At 39.0% G+C, this 19611-nt stretch overlaps 1 protein-coding gene across 1 annotated transcript in view; it reads left to right on the top strand.

Moving 5' to 3' along the window:
- NAMPT (nicotinamide phosphoribosyltransferase) overlaps nucleotides 1–17655 on the top strand; it is a 31700-nt gene extending 14045 nt beyond the window's left edge. Inside the window, exons 3-11 of the mRNA XM_072359840.1 lie at nucleotides 654–757; nucleotides 3421–3549; nucleotides 4013–4171; nucleotides 4518–4654; nucleotides 6666–6891; nucleotides 7619–7738; nucleotides 12555–12695; nucleotides 12838–12972; nucleotides 14745–17655. Coding sequence (XP_072215941.1) covers nucleotides 654–757; nucleotides 3421–3549; nucleotides 4013–4171; nucleotides 4518–4654; nucleotides 6666–6891; nucleotides 7619–7738; nucleotides 12555–12695; nucleotides 12838–12972; nucleotides 14745–14858 — 1265 coding nt within the window. The 3' untranslated portion in view covers nucleotides 14859–17655. The remainder of the gene's footprint in view (nucleotides 1–653; nucleotides 758–3420; nucleotides 3550–4012; nucleotides 4172–4517; nucleotides 4655–6665; nucleotides 6892–7618; nucleotides 7739–12554; nucleotides 12696–12837; nucleotides 12973–14744) is intronic.
- Nucleotides 17656–19611: the final 1956 nt, after the last annotated feature.

Here is a 19611-nt window from a genome sequence, read left to right as displayed (position 1 = left end):
AGAACTGTAGCGATATAGTTTGCGTGCTTTTGTCTTATCCAGAATCCATAAATCTCTGCCACACGTTGGAATTAAATGAGAATCAAAGCACTTAATAACCTCACCTCTTTTCACTAGCAATCTGAGGATTGTCTTTTAATACTGCAAATAGACAAATATTCCTAAAGCAGCAGCAGTGCTTACTCAAGTAATCAGGTTAGTCTGTCTGTTTCTATCACAGAAGTGCTTAATCAGAGACTGATTTTTAAGGCATCTCCACAGGGATTCTCCTGGAGCAGTAGAGCTGGAGACTTGTGCTAGGCAGGCTATGTCTTGTTGTGTGTGTTGAGTTTCATAATTGCTATACCATCCCATGAAAACCAGCGGTAAACAAAACTCATGATGAGTTATTAGCTATCATAAAAGACAAGAGATCTGAAATTGTCCTTGAGCCACCTGCAGACCACAAGTCGATTTATGCTGTTGGCTTCATAAGCATCATAATCTACATAATAAATTAAAGTTAAACAAGCTACTGTACTGCATTTGATGTGTTCTCCATGTCTTTCTTTTTTCTTTTTTTTTTCTTTCTATTTTTTGAGGCAAAATGACACTTCTGTATATAACCTCTTGTTATTTATTTTCTAAGCTTTTATTTGTTTCTGAAACCACAGGTAAAGTGGTGACCAAAGAAAAAATCAAGGAAGCCAAAGAAGTGTATAGGGAGCACTTTCAAGATGATGTCTTCAATGAAAAGGGATGGAACTATATTCTGGAGGTAAAACTTTATGAAAATAATACAAGATAGCAAAGAATTTATGTATCAACTGTAAAACAGATATGGCTGTCTCTTTTTTAAACGAAGATATTTTAACCACAATAGCAAAGAGTGGGTAGGTGTAGCTTTTTATGTACAGTGTATGGGAATTGGTAGCCATCACAGATTAATCATTTAATTGTAAGAGAAAAGCAATGTCCATCCTTTTTTAGATGACAGATATGGCTTTGTGGGAGTTAAGAACTTACGGCTGCCATCAGCCAGGTTAGAGTGTAAGCAGGGTCTTGTTGACCAATCTCCGTTCATAATTTGGTGCCTAGTGCTTGGTTGCATCATTTGTATTGCTATCTGTAACTCATCGTAACTGTTGTAATACTAATGCAGAAAGCATTACAACTTTTTGCAGGTGTTCCAGAAAACGTGTAAATGTGTTTTGTTCAGTTGTTTTGTTCATCAAGTTTTTTTCAGAGATGCTTCGGTTCAACTCTGTTATGAAATACAAGACTTGACACATAAATCCCTCCAAGACTTTCCACATTTTATCCTCTTTCTCTTTTGTTTGTAAATATGTCAGTCTTCAAGTAATTGCAAACATCTCTGTGTGTAAAACCAGCATATTCAAACTAATAGCATTCTTCAGAGCAGTTCTAATCACTGCGGATGAATTAAATACTAAGCCGCGTTGTGAATTCTAATGAACATCATTTGACGCTTGGAAACAATTTTTAGCCCCTTGAGTTTATTTTCCTATTGCTACCCTGACTGAATGCATTTTATGGTGGCATCTGTTGAGATCGGTAGATAGATGGAGATATAGATAGATAGATAGATAGATAGATAGATAGATAGATAGATAGATAGATACCATCTTGCAGCAAAGGTGAGCCATAAGGTGTGCAGGAGAGCCACTGTTTGCAAAGAGGTACTTATGCAGAGATTTATATTTAGGAGAGCCTTATCTCCCTTTGAAATAACTACAGATGTGAATTCAAACTGCATTCTTATTTTAAACTGCATTGTACCTTGTGGACTGCCCTCCAAAATGTACTTAAAGTAATCTTGATTCCTCTTTCTCTGAACTGAATTGATAACTTGTTCTGCTGTGTGACTGTCCACATTGAGTATTAACACTGTTTAATGCCATTTCAGTGCATACCTTTGCCTTAGTCAAAACAGCCATTCCACATGCACCCTGTGAACACTGTTGTCATTGCTCAGGTTTTCTTGCCAAAACAGTCACAGAAAAACAAATATGATTTCCCCTTTTTGATCTTAGATGCAAATGTCTGTCGAACTGGAAAAGTATGTTCCCTTTGTGTGCTTTATGCCCTTCTGCTCTTTGTACCTCTATAAAGTTACCACTGCTTGCTCTCTGCCTCTGTTATCTCATTTCTTGCACTAGGAAAAGCGCAGAGGAAAAATGTTAGCATCTTGCCTGAAATGTGTACTAGATTGTACTCAGTGTTTGCTGGGAAGACACCTTTTTACAAGAGAGAAGCTGACTACCTAAAGCATCTGAAAATGATGATACTGCACTGCTATGTTACGACCTTATTGCTTTTCACGGATAAAATCAACCCCTAAGGGACTTCTAAATCTCTTAGGCTTTTTTTCCTCTTAAATATACTTTTATCTTTATTGAATCATTAGTGAATATTTTTGAGCCTTTTGGAAGGTCTTACTGTCCTTTATTAAACCAGTGCAATCATCTCCAAGTCTGAAAAACCCAAAGCCTGTGTGGTATATCAATGCAGTTAGCTTCAGCATAGTGCACTTCAGAAGAAACTTTAACTGTAGTATATAGGAGATTTCTTTAAATGTATTTTGGGCACTGGAGAATATGCGCTGATTGTAGTTAGGAATCTGTGTCATTTCTCTAAAGCCGTGCAGTTTTTGTTGCCTTTAAAGAAGTAATATCTGATTATGATAATTAAAAAGTATCAATGTACAAAATGTTTTAAGGGTTATTTGGTTTATCTGGCAGAGCTGTTTCAGAAAGCTGCAATCACTGTTTTAGTGCTACTGTTGACAACTGACTTTTTGCAAAAGGTATATTCCATAGAATATTGAGTTTTTCAGGGATGAAAGGCGGAATTTGACAGAAGAATGGTACTTCAGAACTGGATTTTGTGTTTATGAATAGTTGAGGTGATAAAACATTCTTTCAAGCAGATTCTAGTAGGTCCTGTTCTAACAAATGAACAAATCACGCATCTGTACCAAGCCAAACTACTGCAGCTATTTGAAGGCTTAGAGAGCAGCTAAACTTCTTTTTCTTTCTTCATGTGAAAGCCTTGAAGAAAAATGAGCAGCAAGTATTTCTTATTTCTGCGAATAGAGTCTTATGTATTGTTAAGTAATATTTAAGCCCTTTTGCCTCAGTTTACACAAGGAATGCAACTGAAAACCTTCATGTGATTCAATGAAGAAACTGTTTTGTTCTTTAGATTGGAGAGTTCTCCTCCTTTATTCTTATGTGGGCTTTTTTTAATTCAGACTGGTCAGAATCTAAGTAAAGTTTAATATTTTTAGATTTGAAAGAAAGAAAAAACGAAAAAGCTTTATCAGGAGACTTGCGGACTGACTTTCTTATATTGCAGTCAAGTAAGAGAAGTAGTGTGTAATCGTCCTGTTGCCTAATGACACTGTTCTTTCTCACATAGAAATATGATGGCCATCTTCCTATAGAAATAAAGGCTGTTCCCGAGGGCTCTGTCATTCCCAGAGGAAATGTTCTCTTCACAGTAGAAAACACAGATCCAGAATGCTACTGGCTCACAAATTGGATTGAGGTGAGTCTTGGAAAGCTAGCATGATTTTTTCTAAATAAAAATGAATGCTCTTAAATGAAGGGTTGAATCCCATATTGACTTAAGGGAAGTCTCTGACAGCTTTCATTTTCTGCTTTAAATAAGCCTCAATTCTTTCTTTAGTGCTCATACGTAGACCTCTCCTTTCTACCTGGCAAGTGATTGTTATAATTGTATAGCAGTATTTTCATTGTAAGGGAAAGAGGAGGAGGGGAGTCATGTATGCCTGTAGCTTGGGAGCACTAATTCTTGAGATGGTTAATATTACCCTGTCTTATAAAGGTATTATAAAGACTTATTACTTAAACCTAAAGTAAACTGTTGGAGGCTTTCTGAATGGGAGGTGAAAATAAATAGCCCTTTTTGTACCTGAGCAAATGTTTACTTAGGATTCAAAAATTCTCACTCAACGTGTGCCTAATAATGGTTTGGGGTTTTGCTTTAGACTATTCTTGTTCAGTCGTGGTATCCCATCACAGTGGCTACAAATTCTAGAGAGCAGAAAAAGATTTTGGCCAAATATTTGCTGGAGACTTCTGGCAGCTTGGAAGGGCTGGAGTATAAACTGCACGACTTCGGCTACAGGGGAGTTTCTTCACAAGAGGTAATACAGCTTTTCTAATAAGTGAAGTCTGATTTCAACTATAAAGGACAGCAGTGTACGTTTGTTAACAGTTGTAATTGTGTGCAGTAGTGAAATGGTGAATTCTTAGAGTGCTGTGTTTGGATTTACGTGGAGGAAGTGGGTCTGGGTGCGTGGTGTGTGCCTGAACTGTATCAGAGAATTGGACTGGGAGAGCTTTCTTCTCCTTGGACACTGTCTTGCCTGTGTGAATGCATGAAGAGTGTGTTGGTGAAAGAGGAACCGAGTCAGAGCTCTGTGCGTTCAAATTGGTGCTAGCCAGGCTTCTATATTCAGCCTGGCAACTGAAAGCTGCATCGTTTTTCAGACTGCAGGAATAGGAGCTTCAGCTCATTTGGTGAACTTCAAAGGAACAGACACTGTAGCTGGAATTGCGTTAATTAAGAAGTACTATGGAACAAAAGATCCAGTTCCGGGATATTCTGTTCCAGCTGCTGAACACAGGTAGGATTTGGGGCAATTAAAACTCTTTTTTTTAAAAAAGAAAAAGTACATTTGGTTAAACTTACCCATCTTTGTATCAAGGAATGTGTTTGGGTTTTTTTTTCACTGCAAAGGAAAAGTGAAAGCTTTGCTTCATCTGTTTCATTTATTCCCAGATGACTGAGGCTAAAGTTCTATACTGATGCCTCTATACCTTCTAAGGGGCTCAACAGTGGTGTGGCTGTTTTTAAGAGTAGATGTTTTTAAACTATAAACTTCCTAAAAGAGTGCAGTAGAAGCTGATGATCACTGTGGTGGGTCCCTTCCAACTCACAATATCATATGATTCTACTTGTACACGATTATTTTTAAAATGGAATCTGAAGGCTTCCAGGTAAAAGATATTGAGGATGCACATCATGAACTTCACGTTGACAGTTTCATTTAAAGTAAAATGAAAAGCCATATGAGGTACAACTTTCCCACCATGTTTTCCCCATTCTGAGGTTTCCTATCAGCATAAGAGATTCAGCCGGTAACATAATCCTCTATTTGTTGTGAGTGAATTTGAGAGTAAGGAGTTAATCTCAAACAGGCATTTGAGATGAGAAACACTGCTTTGATATTGGAATTGTCTACAGGGTCAGGAGTGAGTGCAAATCTTTGGATGCTACTTGTGCATCTGCAGACTGAAATGAGCACAAAGAAAGGAAAGACCTCTTCTGTTTTTTCTTAGCCAGTACAAAATATAGTTCTTTTGAACAGAGGCTTTCATTCAGAATTGCAAGAAAGATAACAGAAAAGCTTACAGGAATTGTTCTGATAGAGCAGCGATCAGCTTTAAAGGTACTTTGTTTCATTTCACTTTCTGGATCCTTGCTGTAACGCTGTTCTAGAACCGCTGCTTGGTGTAGAAGTAACAAAGTTTGCCTGGCGCATCTCTTGGCTCAACCCCACAATTGATATTTTAAAAACAATGGAGCAAGTGACTGTAAAATTCTGTATGGAAGCATCTTTTGCACAGTGTGTAGAAGTAGATAGAATAGAGAGAATAGAATAGAGAGAATAGAGAGCTTAAACTGTCTCTTGTTTAAGTGTGTTCTACCTGATGCAGACCAGTCTCTGTTTTCAAGCTGGTACACAAAGTGGCTCTTTGCAAGAGACCTGCATTTCTCCAGAACTGTTCTGCCGTTCCCCAGCTTCCATTGTGAGGTGGTGCTGCGTGCGGTGCCTCCTTCAGGCACACCAGGGTTGTTCCTGTGACCTCCCCAGCCTCCTGGAAAGTGATTTTGTTTTCTCTCTTTGGTCCCGTGACTCAGGGCTCATCTGCTTAAAATTAATGCTAGCATTCCGGGGGAAAAACTGCAATGCAAGTTAGTTCTTACTGCACAACGATGTTCTCTACGAGTGTTTTCTCTGTTCACACACAAATTATTGATGTAAGTTGTGCCAGCCACCTACAGACGGGCTCTGCACATCAGCCGGCATTCAGTATCCTACTGCCTCTGTAGCAACTCTGTTTCATATGCTTGCCTGTAGCCTTGTACCAAGGGTGATGCTCTCAGGTTCTTCTGGAAGCAGCTTTGTGATGGGGAACTTGGTGGTTTCAAATTGTTATCCAAGATAAATCTTAGAAGAATCTTAACACTTTTTTTAATTTATGCTGCTAATTATCTACTTCCTATTTGATAGTCTGAAGTTGCCAGAGCAGATGGTCTGTTCTTGCATTTGTAATTCCTTAATTGTCTGTATTTCAGATCTAAGAGAAACTCACAAATACAGAAAGTAAATAAATAAAACTAAATCACATGCTAAAGAAGCTTCACATATCCAGTGTCTGTCTAAGCTGCCAGAGGTGAATCCATGCTGCTGCTGGTATATTTGCTAGCCATGCAAGACAGAGCTCATAAGTGCTGTCCTGTAATCACTTTACATATTCTTATCTTGATTTCTTTCTGCTAGGAAATGCAGAATGTGAGATTTAACACAAATGCTGCTCTAACGTGTTTTCTTTTTTCTATTGACTTGACAGCACCATAACAGCTTGGGGGAAGGATCATGAAAAAGATGCTTTTGAACACATAGTGACACAGTTTTCTTCAGTGCCTGTATCTGTGGTTAGTGACAGCTACGACATTTATAATGCTTGTGAAAAAATATGGGGCGACGACTTAAGGCATATAATTGAAGGCCGAAGTCCAGAGGCACCGCTTATTATTAGACCAGATTCTGGGAATCCCCTCGACACTGTTTTAAAGGTAACGCTTCATGTTCTTTATATATGAGATTAGGAAGGACAATTGTTTGTTTTGTAATGGCTGGCTGGCTGGTAAACCTAATGTTGTAGCGTAGCATGCTTAGAATTGTGTACCTATGAAAAATCTAAACTTGTTTCTCATTTAAATATAGATATGGCAGCTCCTTTGCAGTCTGAATTGCTTCGTTGTTTTCATTAAATGCATTCTTGCATAACATTTCTTGAAGCTTTTATAACAGTTACCGGTTTTGCTCTTCTAATGATGCTGGAATTATACTATAAAGAGAAGTCTTTCATCACTTAATAACAAAATTATTATTTATTTCCCTCTTTTTATTTGTATTAATTCAAATGCCAGGCAGGTAAGGCCTCTTTTCTCCAAGATAGGTATCTTGGAGTCCTCTGTCAGTATAACCTACCATTTTAAGGTGTAAATACAACTTAAACACTTTTCCCTTCTGTAGGGCTTGTATGTAAGTCAATGAACATTAAGTTGAAAACTATTTCTGGCCATCGAGTTGTGTGCAGAGTATAATGAAGGTTGAAGTTTTAAAGTATTAAAAGCTGTTGGTCCCTCTGTTTGTGTGCCTTAAAGCAGGATATGTATGTTCAGGTATATTCATGGATTTGTGCACTTTCGTTGCTTTAATGAATCGAATGTGGGAATTTGTTTCTTTACTGGACGGGTGTTTTTTTTTTACCTCTATTTTGAACCTTTTTTTCCATAGGTCTTGGAGATCTTAGGAAAGAAGTTTCCCATCACAGAGAACTCTAAAGGCTACAAATTACTGCCACCATATCTCAGAGTTATTCAAGGGGATGGTGTGGATATCAACACGTTGCAAGAGGTGAGAGATCCTGTTCACATGTCAGGGTGATACCGGCAATGTTGCTATTTAATCTGCAATCTGTTGCAACTAGCCAGGTGTTGCAGCTTCACTACTGACCCCTCCCTTCCCTTTGTCCTGGACACTCGCTGTGATATCCTCTCATGTAAAACACGTTCCTTAAAACCCCGCAGAGAATAATTAAGATGCATAAACAACTAAAAGGCATATCCTAATCTTAGTGTTGTAACCCTTCTGCTTGCGCTGTCTCATGTTTTTGTTTGCTTTTGTCCAGCTAGTCAAACCTTATTCAGATAAAAATCTGGCAATATTTGGTCTTCTCATTGACACTTTAAGCATGTTGCATGATTGCTGTGCTACAGCAATAGTAGTAATTAACTGGTTGGGTTCATTAGTTACATATGCTCTCATGAGTGTTTGTACTTGGAATTTTGGAGGTGTGCATTTTAAAAACAAAGGTAAGGGAGGTAAGGAGTCCATTGGTTTGGTGACTAATGGAGTAAGGGTTGTTGAAAGCCCAAATGAACAACAGATTAGGCTGTGATCTGAGTCAGAGTGACCAAGTTGGAGCACTGATGCCTGAATCTGGTAAATCTTTGAGTAATGACACTGCAGAACCATTTCAGCAAGACAAAATCTAGTTATTTAGTGGCTGTTGCATGCTAGAAGCTAGTTAAAACTTCATTGCTATTTGCTAGGAGATTCTAGCTAATATAACGTAGACAAGGGGGATAAGTAAAAGGAGGACTTGACTTTATAAGGTTTGTTCTGCATTTTTCATCTTTAACTGTATTAGAGTTCAAAACCAGAAAAACATTGGCTAAACTTAAGCATCAAGATTAATTTTATTGGATTTATTGTAACTTCTTAGGTCGATTCATCTTTAAATTCTTATTAAAAAAGTTGACTTCTGCTGTTTCTCCAATTAGGAATATGAGAGAAAGCAGGTTTAGTTTCAAGCCAGCTAGGAAACATCTGCATATTTAACATGAATGCATTGTGTTAACCTCAAGTTTGCCACTCAGATCCACTCAGTGGAGTTCACACTGCGGTTGCTTGCTGATACACCAGCCATAGTGCAGTCATACACCACAGTTTTGTTCTTGCTCTCCACAGCCTTGAAAGCAAATATTATTCCTGTAGCTTTCTGAGGATAATCTGTGTTAATGTTCTTCAGGAAAAAAAGCATGAGAAATAAGTCTTTTGGTTAGATTCTAACAGGAAAGGTTTGATATAATAATAAGCTTAGTATTCACAGTGACTTCAGCACAGAACTTAATTACACCTTGGTGCTGTTGTTAGGCCACATATGTACTTGTCACAGAATCATGAAAATCTGGACCGTTAATTCTTGTAGGAACTCGAAGTTTTCATTTTGTCAGTTATACTTGACAGAGTTCAAAGAGGTGATAAGCTCATAGAGCATTGGTTGTAATCACATGGAAGGTGATAGGGGACTTGAGCACCTCGCATATGAGGAGGGACAGAACAGATCTGTTGAGCTTGGAGAAGAGGAAGCTCGGGGGATCTCATCCATTTGTATAAATACCTGAAGGGACAGTGCAAAAAAGACAGAGCCATAGGTGGTATCTGAACATCAGGAAGCAGTTCTTTACTGTGCAGTGATGGAACATTGGCACAGGTTACCCAGAGGCTGTAGAGTCTCCTTGGAGGTCTTGCAAAGCTGCCGGCCATAGCCCTGGGCACCCTGCTCTGAGTCTCCCTGCTTGGACTGGGGTTGGGCCAGATGGAGTCAGAATTCCACACCGACCTCAGCCAGTCTGTGGGAAAACCAGAACCATTATTTAAGGTTATTTCTGTTGAAGGATAAAATGCACTGTTCTTAAAGTTCTATAACAGAAAAATAATCCCAGTAGCTAATGGGAGAGGATAAAAGGCAGGAGGAGCAATTTTTTTGTTGTTATTTTCCTCAAACTGTTGCTGACTGTGAGGAAAGACTTACCCTTAATGTGTAGAAGTGGATAGAAGGTCCAATTCCACAGGGCTCACAGAGTAGATATAACTCACCACTGATTAGTGGCCACCTTCTCTTCTTGCCTGACTGTAATCTTGCTGTGCACCTCACATCAGCTTTGGCTGTTGAACTGCTGACCATTAAACTAATTTATGCCACAAATGTAACAGCAAACTAACTTGGCTGAAAGCAATCGATTTTTCGGTTGTTTTAGTGAATGAAATTGTCCCATAAAGCAGGATAATAATCACCGGCACAGTACAAGATAAACTGTTGTCTTGAGCTGGGGGAGGCAGAAAAGAGAGGAAAGCAACATTTAACACTTCTAATTTGGCAGCAGCAAGTTATGTTGGAGCAAGAAGACCACGAGCTTGCAGCCTATTTTAGTCATGCTTAAAATTTCATGGATTTTTCTTTCCTTTAATGTCAGCAAAACCGAGGTTACTGTGCTGACTTGTGAAAGAATGGATAATAGCTTGCCATTTAAAGAAAAAACAACTTGAAATATAATTCATACTTTTTCAAAAGGAGTTTACATGAACCCAAATGCGCACTGTTGTGGTCATATTTTTTTTTTCCCCCTCTGAACCCCTATGGAAGTGATCGTTCTAATTATTCCATATCAGCTTTAGATTCTAGGCACGACCGGTTATGGATCTGACAAGTGGTAATGGGTGTAACAGGAAAGTTAGAAAGAGTAATTGCAGCTCAGTCTCATTTAACTAGAAAGAAAAGATAAAGAAAGAAAAATACAGAAAACAACTCAGTATAAACTGGATTTTAAAATTCTTTGTTTTAATAGGGAATGCTGGTAGAACAGGTAAGGAACCTTTTCTGACTTTCTTCCAGTATTTTTCACTTCAAAAATCATTCCAATCTGCTAACTCCACAATACGCTACACTTTCAAAGGATTTCCTTTTGAACATTCAATTTCCAGATGTCTTTAAATGGTTACGAAGAAAGAAAATCCTCTAACCTGGAGTCATAATCGTTAATCATGCTCATAATGGTCAGCAGGAGGTGGTCAAAACCTTAACAACAGAACTGATCTTTATGTAGGTTTGAAAATGTGAGACAGTAAATTGTTCCCTACTGGTTTTTCCTCTGGGGAGACTTCAGAACAGAAGGATAGAACTGGATCAGAGTCCAGGCGGGGTTTACCAGCGTTTGCCATATCAAAAGTCAGCAATAAATAAGCAGAGTCCCTATCTGTGAATCAAGGCTAGCTTTTTTCTGCCTTGCTGGGCTTTGTATGTGATAAGAGGATATTGAAATTCCTCTTTATCATCCTTTCTTTGTCAGGTACAGTAACTTCTGAAATGCATTGGGGAGAATTCTATTTGCACTGTAATGATCTCAAACCCTTTGTCCTATATGGATCCTCCTTTTAAAACTGCTTCCAGGAGAACCTAATCACCTGAAAATACATGCGCCTTTTGTACCGGGTTGCTGTTGGGAAGGATGTGATAACTACTACTAAATTGCACGGGATTTTCACGTGCAGAGGCACTATTTACTTAAGATAGAGAGTTTCCAAAGGGTTCCTTCCTTAGGCAAAGGTCATGGGAGTGGGGCCTGAGAGTCCTGCTTGCTTTCTTGGATGAGGCTGAGTCAGCAGCTACCATTAGACTGAAAAAAGCCTACCGTAAGATCTCAACGGAATAAATCTCTGTTAAGTATCTTATGGAAGATTGTTCAACATATTCTCTCACAGTTAGGTCTCTGAAAGCAAGAGAAAATGCTCATAGGTGGGTTTTTGTTGCTTTGTTGCTTTTTTATGTGTAGTTGTTGTTTTTTTCTTGTAGTTAGCCCCCTCTTGTAGTTAGGATCTGGGGCTTCTGGCTGATGGCAAGTTGAACACAAGCCAGCAGTGTGCTCTGGCAGCCCAAAGGGCCACCCATACCCTGGGTAAGGTTGAGTGTCCATTGAGACAGTCTACATGCAATTAGATGGATAAATACTCATACTCTGTTTACTTTAGCTACCCATTTACTGCTATCTGAAAGTTGTCACTTTTTCCCACCCCCACTCCTTTCCTTTGGAAAGCTTCATTTTGCCTTAGCTGTCTCTAAAAGAAAAGACTTAACATCAGCAGCTCCTGGAGCAGTTGTGTTATCTCTTACCGTGGCATTTCTTTTTGATGCAAGAGGCTGAGCATGCACAAAAAATTACCAGATTTCTCATGATTTTGGTTTCTGCAACTGCACTGTTACCCATGGGTTATATCCTTCCGTTCTGCTCCTCAGCTTCCTTTTATGTGGATGGATGGGACTTTGCTATTTCACCAACTCTGAAGCTTTCGCTTTTACTTTTATTAGTGAACTATTTAGGAGATATGAGTTCAGACATTCTTACTGGGGCTGTCGCTACCTTTTTAGCCTTACGTAGGTGTAACAAGTTATGGAAACAAATCTTGGCCATTTATGAGTGTGACTAAACCAGCACCCGTGACTCCAGGCTGGGGGATGTCAGATTTGTGTAGATAGAATGGGATGAGGGGAATGCCGTAGTAAGCTTTAAATTGACTGTCAATACTAGTGCAGTTCACATTGATCTGTATCTGCCTGAGAAGGTGTCAAAACCACGTTCTAAGCAGCTTTATTATCTCCATTTCTAAATTGCTACTCTTAATTCTAGACAACGTGATTTTTCAGTTCTGTTTTTAAGTGAACTGCTGCATGCCAAGTATTGACAGGATTGTTACGTACATCTCCTGGAAACTGAATGTTAGTTGGCTCAGTTGTTTGTAAAAAGCATCTTGTTTAAGTCGTACGTTATTTTGATGGAAAAATAGCATGGCCTAAGAGCATATTCTATCATAATTTTCTTTCTATTGTTAGATTGTGGAGGGAATGAAGAAGAATAAATGGAGTATTGAAAATATCGCCTTTGGATCTGGTGGAGCTTTGTTGCAGAAGCTGACTAGAGATCTCTTAAACTGTTCCTTCAAATGTAGCTACGTGGTAACCAACGGTCTTGGGGTATGTCTTACACTACTTCTACCATTATGTTTTCAGCAGGGGCCTCCCCGCCTGTCAAACCTTTTCGTACCTCCTATTAGATTACTGCCATCTACACAAGGTACGCAACTCCAACAAAGCCCAATGGTTCTTTTGATTTTAGGTAAATGTCTTCAAGGATCCGGTAGCTGATCCAAACAAAAGGTCAAAGAAAGGCCGACTGTCTTTGCATAGGACACCTGCTGGAGATTTTGTGACACTTGAAGAAGGAAAGGGAGATCTGGAAGAGTATGGCCAGGTATGAATTCTCAAGGCTTATTACATCATTCTTGATGTAGGACTAGACTGGGAAAAAAAGAAAAGTTCATCAAAACCAAATTGTGAAATTGCATTTTTGTTCAACTTCTGTCTCAGGGCTTCAGAATTTGGTAACACTAAAATGCTGGATGTTGTTGGAATGTCCAGCTTGTACAATTATCCATCTTTTGTTTCTGTTCAGAAACAAGAGAATATTGCTTTGTTCCCCAAAACTAGTTTATCTTAATGTAGTAGAAGATTAGAAGGATATGAAACTATTGGAGAGCCTCCAAAAGGGGGCAACAGAGATGGTGAAAGGTCTAGAGGGCAAAACACTGATCCTTCTGGGTCCTCCCTTCCCACTTGAGATGTTCTATGAGAATATTATGCAAGCCAAGCACTTCTGTATGAGCCACGTTGTGAAATTCAAGTAATGTCCTGAGCTGGAGGGGGGAAAAGGACAGATTTTATTGAACTTGTGTCTGCTTTCCAATTTGAGATTTGTAAAACAGCTCCTTCAGGTGTTAATGTTCTGTGCCTGGAGTTTCCCAGTTTTCAAAGATGTAAATTAATCCACAAATTCAGTTTCCTTGTTAATTCTTTGCAATCACAAAATTAAGTGCTATTTCAGTAAAACAAACATGATCTTTAGGCCAGTCTCCAGGCTTTCAGCTGGAAATCTCTTTAATTTTCCATTGTATGAGCAATAAACTGTTTAACAGCATGTCTGTTCCTGAACTAAGAGGTTTGAAAATAAGCAAGCTATCAAACTGCATTTCAGCCATTAAAAGCTGGAAGATTCTTGAGTTTTTGGATACTTGGAGGCACATTTCTGTGCTACAAGGCAGAGGAATAGTACTAGGCACACAGTTTTATGCAACAATAATCATTAAACTGACATCTCTGAGAAATTTAAGCACAGAAAGCAAACAAACTCCATAGATAACATGCTCTGGATGCAGAGACCTAAGAAACAGACTCTCTGTCTGGAAGTAGGATGATAGGACAAGTGATAATGGTTTTAAACTAAAAGAGGGAAGGTCTAGATTAGATAATAGTAAGATTCTCTGTTATGAGAGTTGAGGAATCTCTTCAACTCAGTCATAAGACTTGGGGCCTGAAATAAGGCAGCGCACGGTTCCTTCATTTTTGACAGGTGAAATGATTGATAAGGATGTTTTCTGTAATGGGATGTTGGAGAGGGCTCTATGTGTGATACAGGGTCTGTGGCTCCCTGGGAAGTGATGGTGAGATGCACTCTTTTGCAGGCCCTGTTTCCCTAAAGCTGTGGGTCTGTTTGGTAGGTCAGCAGGCACAGCAGCTGCCTGACATTGCTTTATGCTAACTTTGCTGCACAAAGCTCTGCTTATTGCTCTCTCAGTGTGCTGTTTGTGAGCACTTCTTGATGTGCTGCTTTACAGAATTGTTATGCAAAGGGGACTGGCTGTCAAGAAAGATATCTTCCATTGTGGGTGTATGGAAAATAAAGACTTCATCTAAATACCTGTAGTTGAATTGAACATAAGATTTGGTTGGTGTCTCCTCTCCTAGCCAATCTAGCAGAGTCCTTAGCTTATGTTGTTCTGTCCTTGGCCAGATGTGGACAGCTTCCTTCAGGAACTACTTAGCACTAAACTGCTGTCTGTGTGTAGGGTAGCTTAAATCCTTTCTTCTGCGTGGTAGTGTGAGATAGCAGAAGGTGAAAAGATCAGGTATGATGGCAGTCACGAGTCGACCAAATCAGCGTTGCTAAATCAATGGTGTTTCTTGCAGGATCTCCTTCATACGGTATTTAAGAATGGGAAAGTAACGAAGTCATATTCATTTGATGAAGTAAGACAAAATGCCAGGCTGAAGAACAGTGAACTAGAAACGGCGTCTCACTAAGTTTCATTCCATGTCTGTGTATGTGTGTAACAAGTATGTACTGCATAGCTACTGGATTTACTGTACAGATTTGTGTGTTTGTGTTTTATGACATTGTAGCCAAATTATTTGTTGGTTTATGGACATACTGCCCTATCTTTTGCCAGCCTTTAGAAAAGATAAAATCAGGAAATGGTACTTACATTGTAAAACATATTTAATGCTAAAGTGTGCTTTTTAGGGCCCTTTGCCAGTAGTGATTCAATCTGGTATTGATCTTTTCACAAATGAGACAGAGCTGAACTTTTTTATATATAACAGAATATCACAAAATGGATTTACATAAAATTATCATGATTGCTTTATGTTTATATTTAACTTGTATTTTTGTACAAACAAGATTGTGTAAAATATATTTAAAGTTTCAATAAGTAAGTCTTTCCAACTTTTCATGATTTTTATGAGCACAGACTTTCAAGAAAATATTTGGTGGGGGGGAGAGAATCCATTGCCTTTTGTCCATTAATCAGCAAATAAAACACGGCCTTAAAGTTTGTTGTGACATTGTACCATTTGACGACTAAATCAGGACTTGTATCTCCTTCGGATCCGATAGAATTGCTGACCTCACCGTTTCTTGTAGTTGTCTGTATCAGTTAGTCTGCATCAAAAGAAATTTACTGTTCTTTTTAGAAGGTTTAGGTACTTACAGGCCTTGCTGGCACAGTGAGGTATGTAAATGGAATGCCAAATTTGAAAGGATTCTCTACTGCAACTGAACTTGCCAAGTCTGTCCCGCTTGGCATATGCACCTCAATATTTTAAGAGTAAAGTTTTTAAGAGATCTCCTCTTCCACTATAGAATATATGTGTAAAATATTGAAATATGGAAGCGGTGTATTTTAAAGTAATGACACCTCTGGGTTTATTTTTCATATACTGTAAGTGACATGACTTTAAAGCAGAATACTGGACTCGGTAGTGCACTTTTTTACTTTTTTGTATTTTTTTCATTGATTTGCCTTTTGTCAGACTGGATGTTAAATTGTAAAAAATGTTCAACTATTTTTGTTAACAACTTTAATAAAACTTTATGCTAGCCAAACTGCTACACGAATGGCAGAGCTGTTTCCCCTTCTCCCCCATCTCACTGGGGCGAGGAGGGGCTTTCCTTTTGCAGAGGGTAACTGTAAGCAGTGTTTGAGAGACTTCTGAACTGTCTGCACTTGGTCGTACCAGCTCTCTGCATATGCTTGATCTAAATATCTGCTGGAAAACGCAGCTGTTGAGGATTTCATTTGAGAAGCTATGTAGTAACCTCCAAAATGGTAGTGCCGTAGGCTGGCTCTCGCTACAGAAGGAACGCCTCCCTTACTTAAAAAGAACAACAGCAAAAGCAAACGGCTTCTGTATTTTAATGATCAACTGTCAATGACTTCATATACCGATAGAATTAATGCTTCTAATTAGGAAATGATGTTCAAGGAAAATGTTAGAGGTCCTCTGAAACCGCTTAAGCCTACAAGAGTTATACAAAACATGCATTTAAAGGAAGATTGAAAAGCCATACTTCATTGTTTTTATTCTCTCACCAAAAAGGGCCACATCAGAGCATTCAGAATCTTTCTAGGGTTTGTGGTTAAGGTATTTATGCCCGGTCTCAACAGTTCTTGTTCATAAAAGCTTGTTTTCCCACTCCTGGTGTATGTAATTATACATTTAAGTGATGTATTGTTTCAAAAATAGCGCTTTAGAGTAAAACTTTAAATGCTGACCTTTCACACTGAGGAGCTACCTTCCCTTTGCTGTTAGTGATACCGTTTGTATTTGGCCAAGAAGGGATTAGTACCCATAGCAGGTAAATAGTACAGAGCCTATTTTCCTCCTCCACACGTGTCCTGGGGAATTTTATGATGTACAGTTTAAAAACAAAACAAAAACAAAAGAAGGAAATGCTGCTTTCATTCTGTACCAATAAAAATTTTGATAACTATGAACTACCCACAACTGATATTTTTGTATTTGGGAACCGAGGATACGCTGTGGAAGCACTGTTTTCTTTTGTATCGCAATGTGCATCACTATTTGTTCGGTGTTGTCTAAAATGTAGCTTGCTCGTTGGAGTCTTAAAGCAAATTCTGTGTGTGCACGTCACTCTTGGAAGTCGTCATGTCACTCATCTTGGTAAATGCTGATGTGTTTAAAAGAGGGGACTTGGGGAGAAAAACACCCGGTGCTATTCGGACCCAAATACACGTTTCTCTGTGTTTGACGGCTTGTTGTTTTGGGCGTCAAGGAGTTGACAGAAGTTTCTGCAGTGCTTAAACCATACGGTATCCTAATTCTTCCACATAAAAGCAAACAGCATGTTTAAGCTTGCTTTAAATTACTAGATTTGTAGTCATCGATATATTTTAATTATCCCCATTTCATAATAGAACACGGTATTTGTATTTAAAAATAGGAACTGGGAGTTTTGTGTTAATACCTTATTTGTAGCCATATTTAGCATAAGAAATGGATTTTATAAAACTATTTTTCTTGAGCTGCATGATTATGAAAAGATGTTTTGGTTTTTTTTTCCTACCTTGAAAGATGGGAGGAGAGAATAGAAGAGTACTTCACTGTTTGGATTGCCAAAATCAAAACTAAGTTGAAACATTTTTTTTTTTCCTGTAGGTTTTTACATTCCTTCTTAACCTGTTTAGTGAAGAATAAATATTCCTCACTTAAATCCTCTGTTAAAGTAATTCTAATGTACTTGGCATCAAATACCAGTATGTAATACACATGGAAATAAAGTTTAGTTCTGGCAGTGAAAATAAGAGCCATTTGCCTGTGTCTTAAAGTTGTGATGTTGGGCATCAGACTTCATTCATGTGCTCTTTGTTGCCGAACAGATGGGAGCATAGCTGTGCTGTCACAGTCCGCTGTAGAAGAGCTGCTCTCACAGCTGCCCTGCAGTTTGTGGTCAGTTTTTGCTCTAAAGAAGAGAAGGAAAACTGAACTCTCTTTTCAGCGGAGTGTGAGCGTGTCTGTGGTTCAGTATTGTGTGTGTTCTGCTTAAAGATCATAGAATCATAGAATGGCCCGGGTTGAAAAGGACCGCAGTGATCATCTGGTTTCAAACCCCCTGCTGTGTGCAGGGTCAACAACCAGCAGACCAGGCTGCCCAGAGCCACATCCAGCCTGGCCTTGAATGCCTGCAGGGATGGGGAAGATGGAGCACTTGAGATTGGATTCGCTAGAAGGTCTTTTCCACTGCCTACATTTCACGTAATCCTTTCTCAAATAAAGATTTATTATTTAATTTTCACATGTCCACATGAAAATGCTTTGGTATCTATCAAAAATATTGTCTCTTAGTAGAAAGAATAGCTCGTCCCTTGAATGGGATTTACATAATTGGAAGAAACTGCACTTTCAGTTCCTACAAAACTTGAAATGGCGAAATGTCCCTTAAATGCAGTCTGTAATACCAGTGTAAAGATTATTTCTTTGTATTTGTTGCCTGTCTCTTCACATCACACTGGAGTACAAGAAAGGGCACCTGTAGCCTGCAGCAATGGCCTTGCTGATAGTTATTTAATTAATGGTAGTTGTGTCTTTATGCAATCCTGCATGCTCCTGCTTGTCCATGAGAGTCCTAACAGCATCCTGTAGGCACACACCTGCTCTGAAGCTTGTGAGCAGCTTAGTGCAAGGTGACCCCCTTGGCTTCAGTGTGTCAAAGGCAAGTTATGGGGGGGCCTCCATGGTGCCTCCTGAAGAACTCAGCCACCAGAAGTAAAGAAACACTGACTTTAAACTTTAAAGATGCTCCATCAAGTCATGCTTACTGAAAGTGCAACAGCTCCATAGATAGTGTGTTCGTTTTCCCCTCTTTCAACTGTTAGCACAGCTGGCCTTGTTAATGATCTAAGAACACCCGTTGCGTTTATCTTCATTGCTGGTTTACATGTGAGGAAAAAAATAGTCATTTGGACTGTACAACTTTAGCAATTGGGATTGTATCTGAAACAACGTGGTTTTGGATCTCCATATGCGTTACACAAGCATACTTTAATTGATCTGTATATTTAACTGCATTTTCTTATGCTTCATTGATGAATACTGTGAGTTCTGATGATCCAGTTCTTGGTAGTTTACTTGTGGTGTCCCTGTTCATTGCAGGGGAGCTGGACTACGTGATCTTTAAAGGTCCCTTCCAACTCTATGGATTCTATGATTCTATGACAAGGAGGCTTATTTGATGATGACCGAGTTTTCCTGTCACCAAAATATTCATAAAAATATTACTTTTGTGTCAGGTGAATTGTGAGAACTCTAAGCCTTGTAAGGCTTCCTTTCATTCTAAGAAAAAGTGAAGAATTTCAGTCTTGAACTTCCTTCCCTTTTCCTCCAAAAGCAAAAGAGGAAAGCTGTTTTCTGAGCGTCATTGTGATGCAGTTTCTTCAGCAGCAGCAGTAAGGACTCTTCCCTTTGAGGAAGTTTTCAATGTTCTGAAAGATGCCACCCTGGTTTATGTGTAAGCAATTGCAGCTTGGTTTTGGTGTCAGAAGGATGGCCTATCCTGCAATTGAAGAGGATAAACTGTGGGTTAAATGGCTTTGGGTAGGGATATGTCCATAAATCACAGAAGGGTCAGAGCTTTACAGCTAATCTCCCTCTATTGAGGTTGCCTCCCCGCGATTTCTGTCTCAGCTGAGCTGGTTCAAGTCTATCCTATAATCTGCTGCAAAGCATTGAGGCTGTTCAACCGAAGTGGAGTGTG

This window comes from Excalfactoria chinensis, chromosome 1, assembly GCF_039878825.1.
Source record: "Excalfactoria chinensis isolate bCotChi1 chromosome 1, bCotChi1.hap2, whole genome shotgun sequence".
NCBI lineage: Eukaryota > Metazoa > Chordata > Aves > Galliformes > Phasianidae > Excalfactoria > Excalfactoria chinensis.
This window is presented reverse-complemented; position numbering and strand designations above follow the sequence as displayed.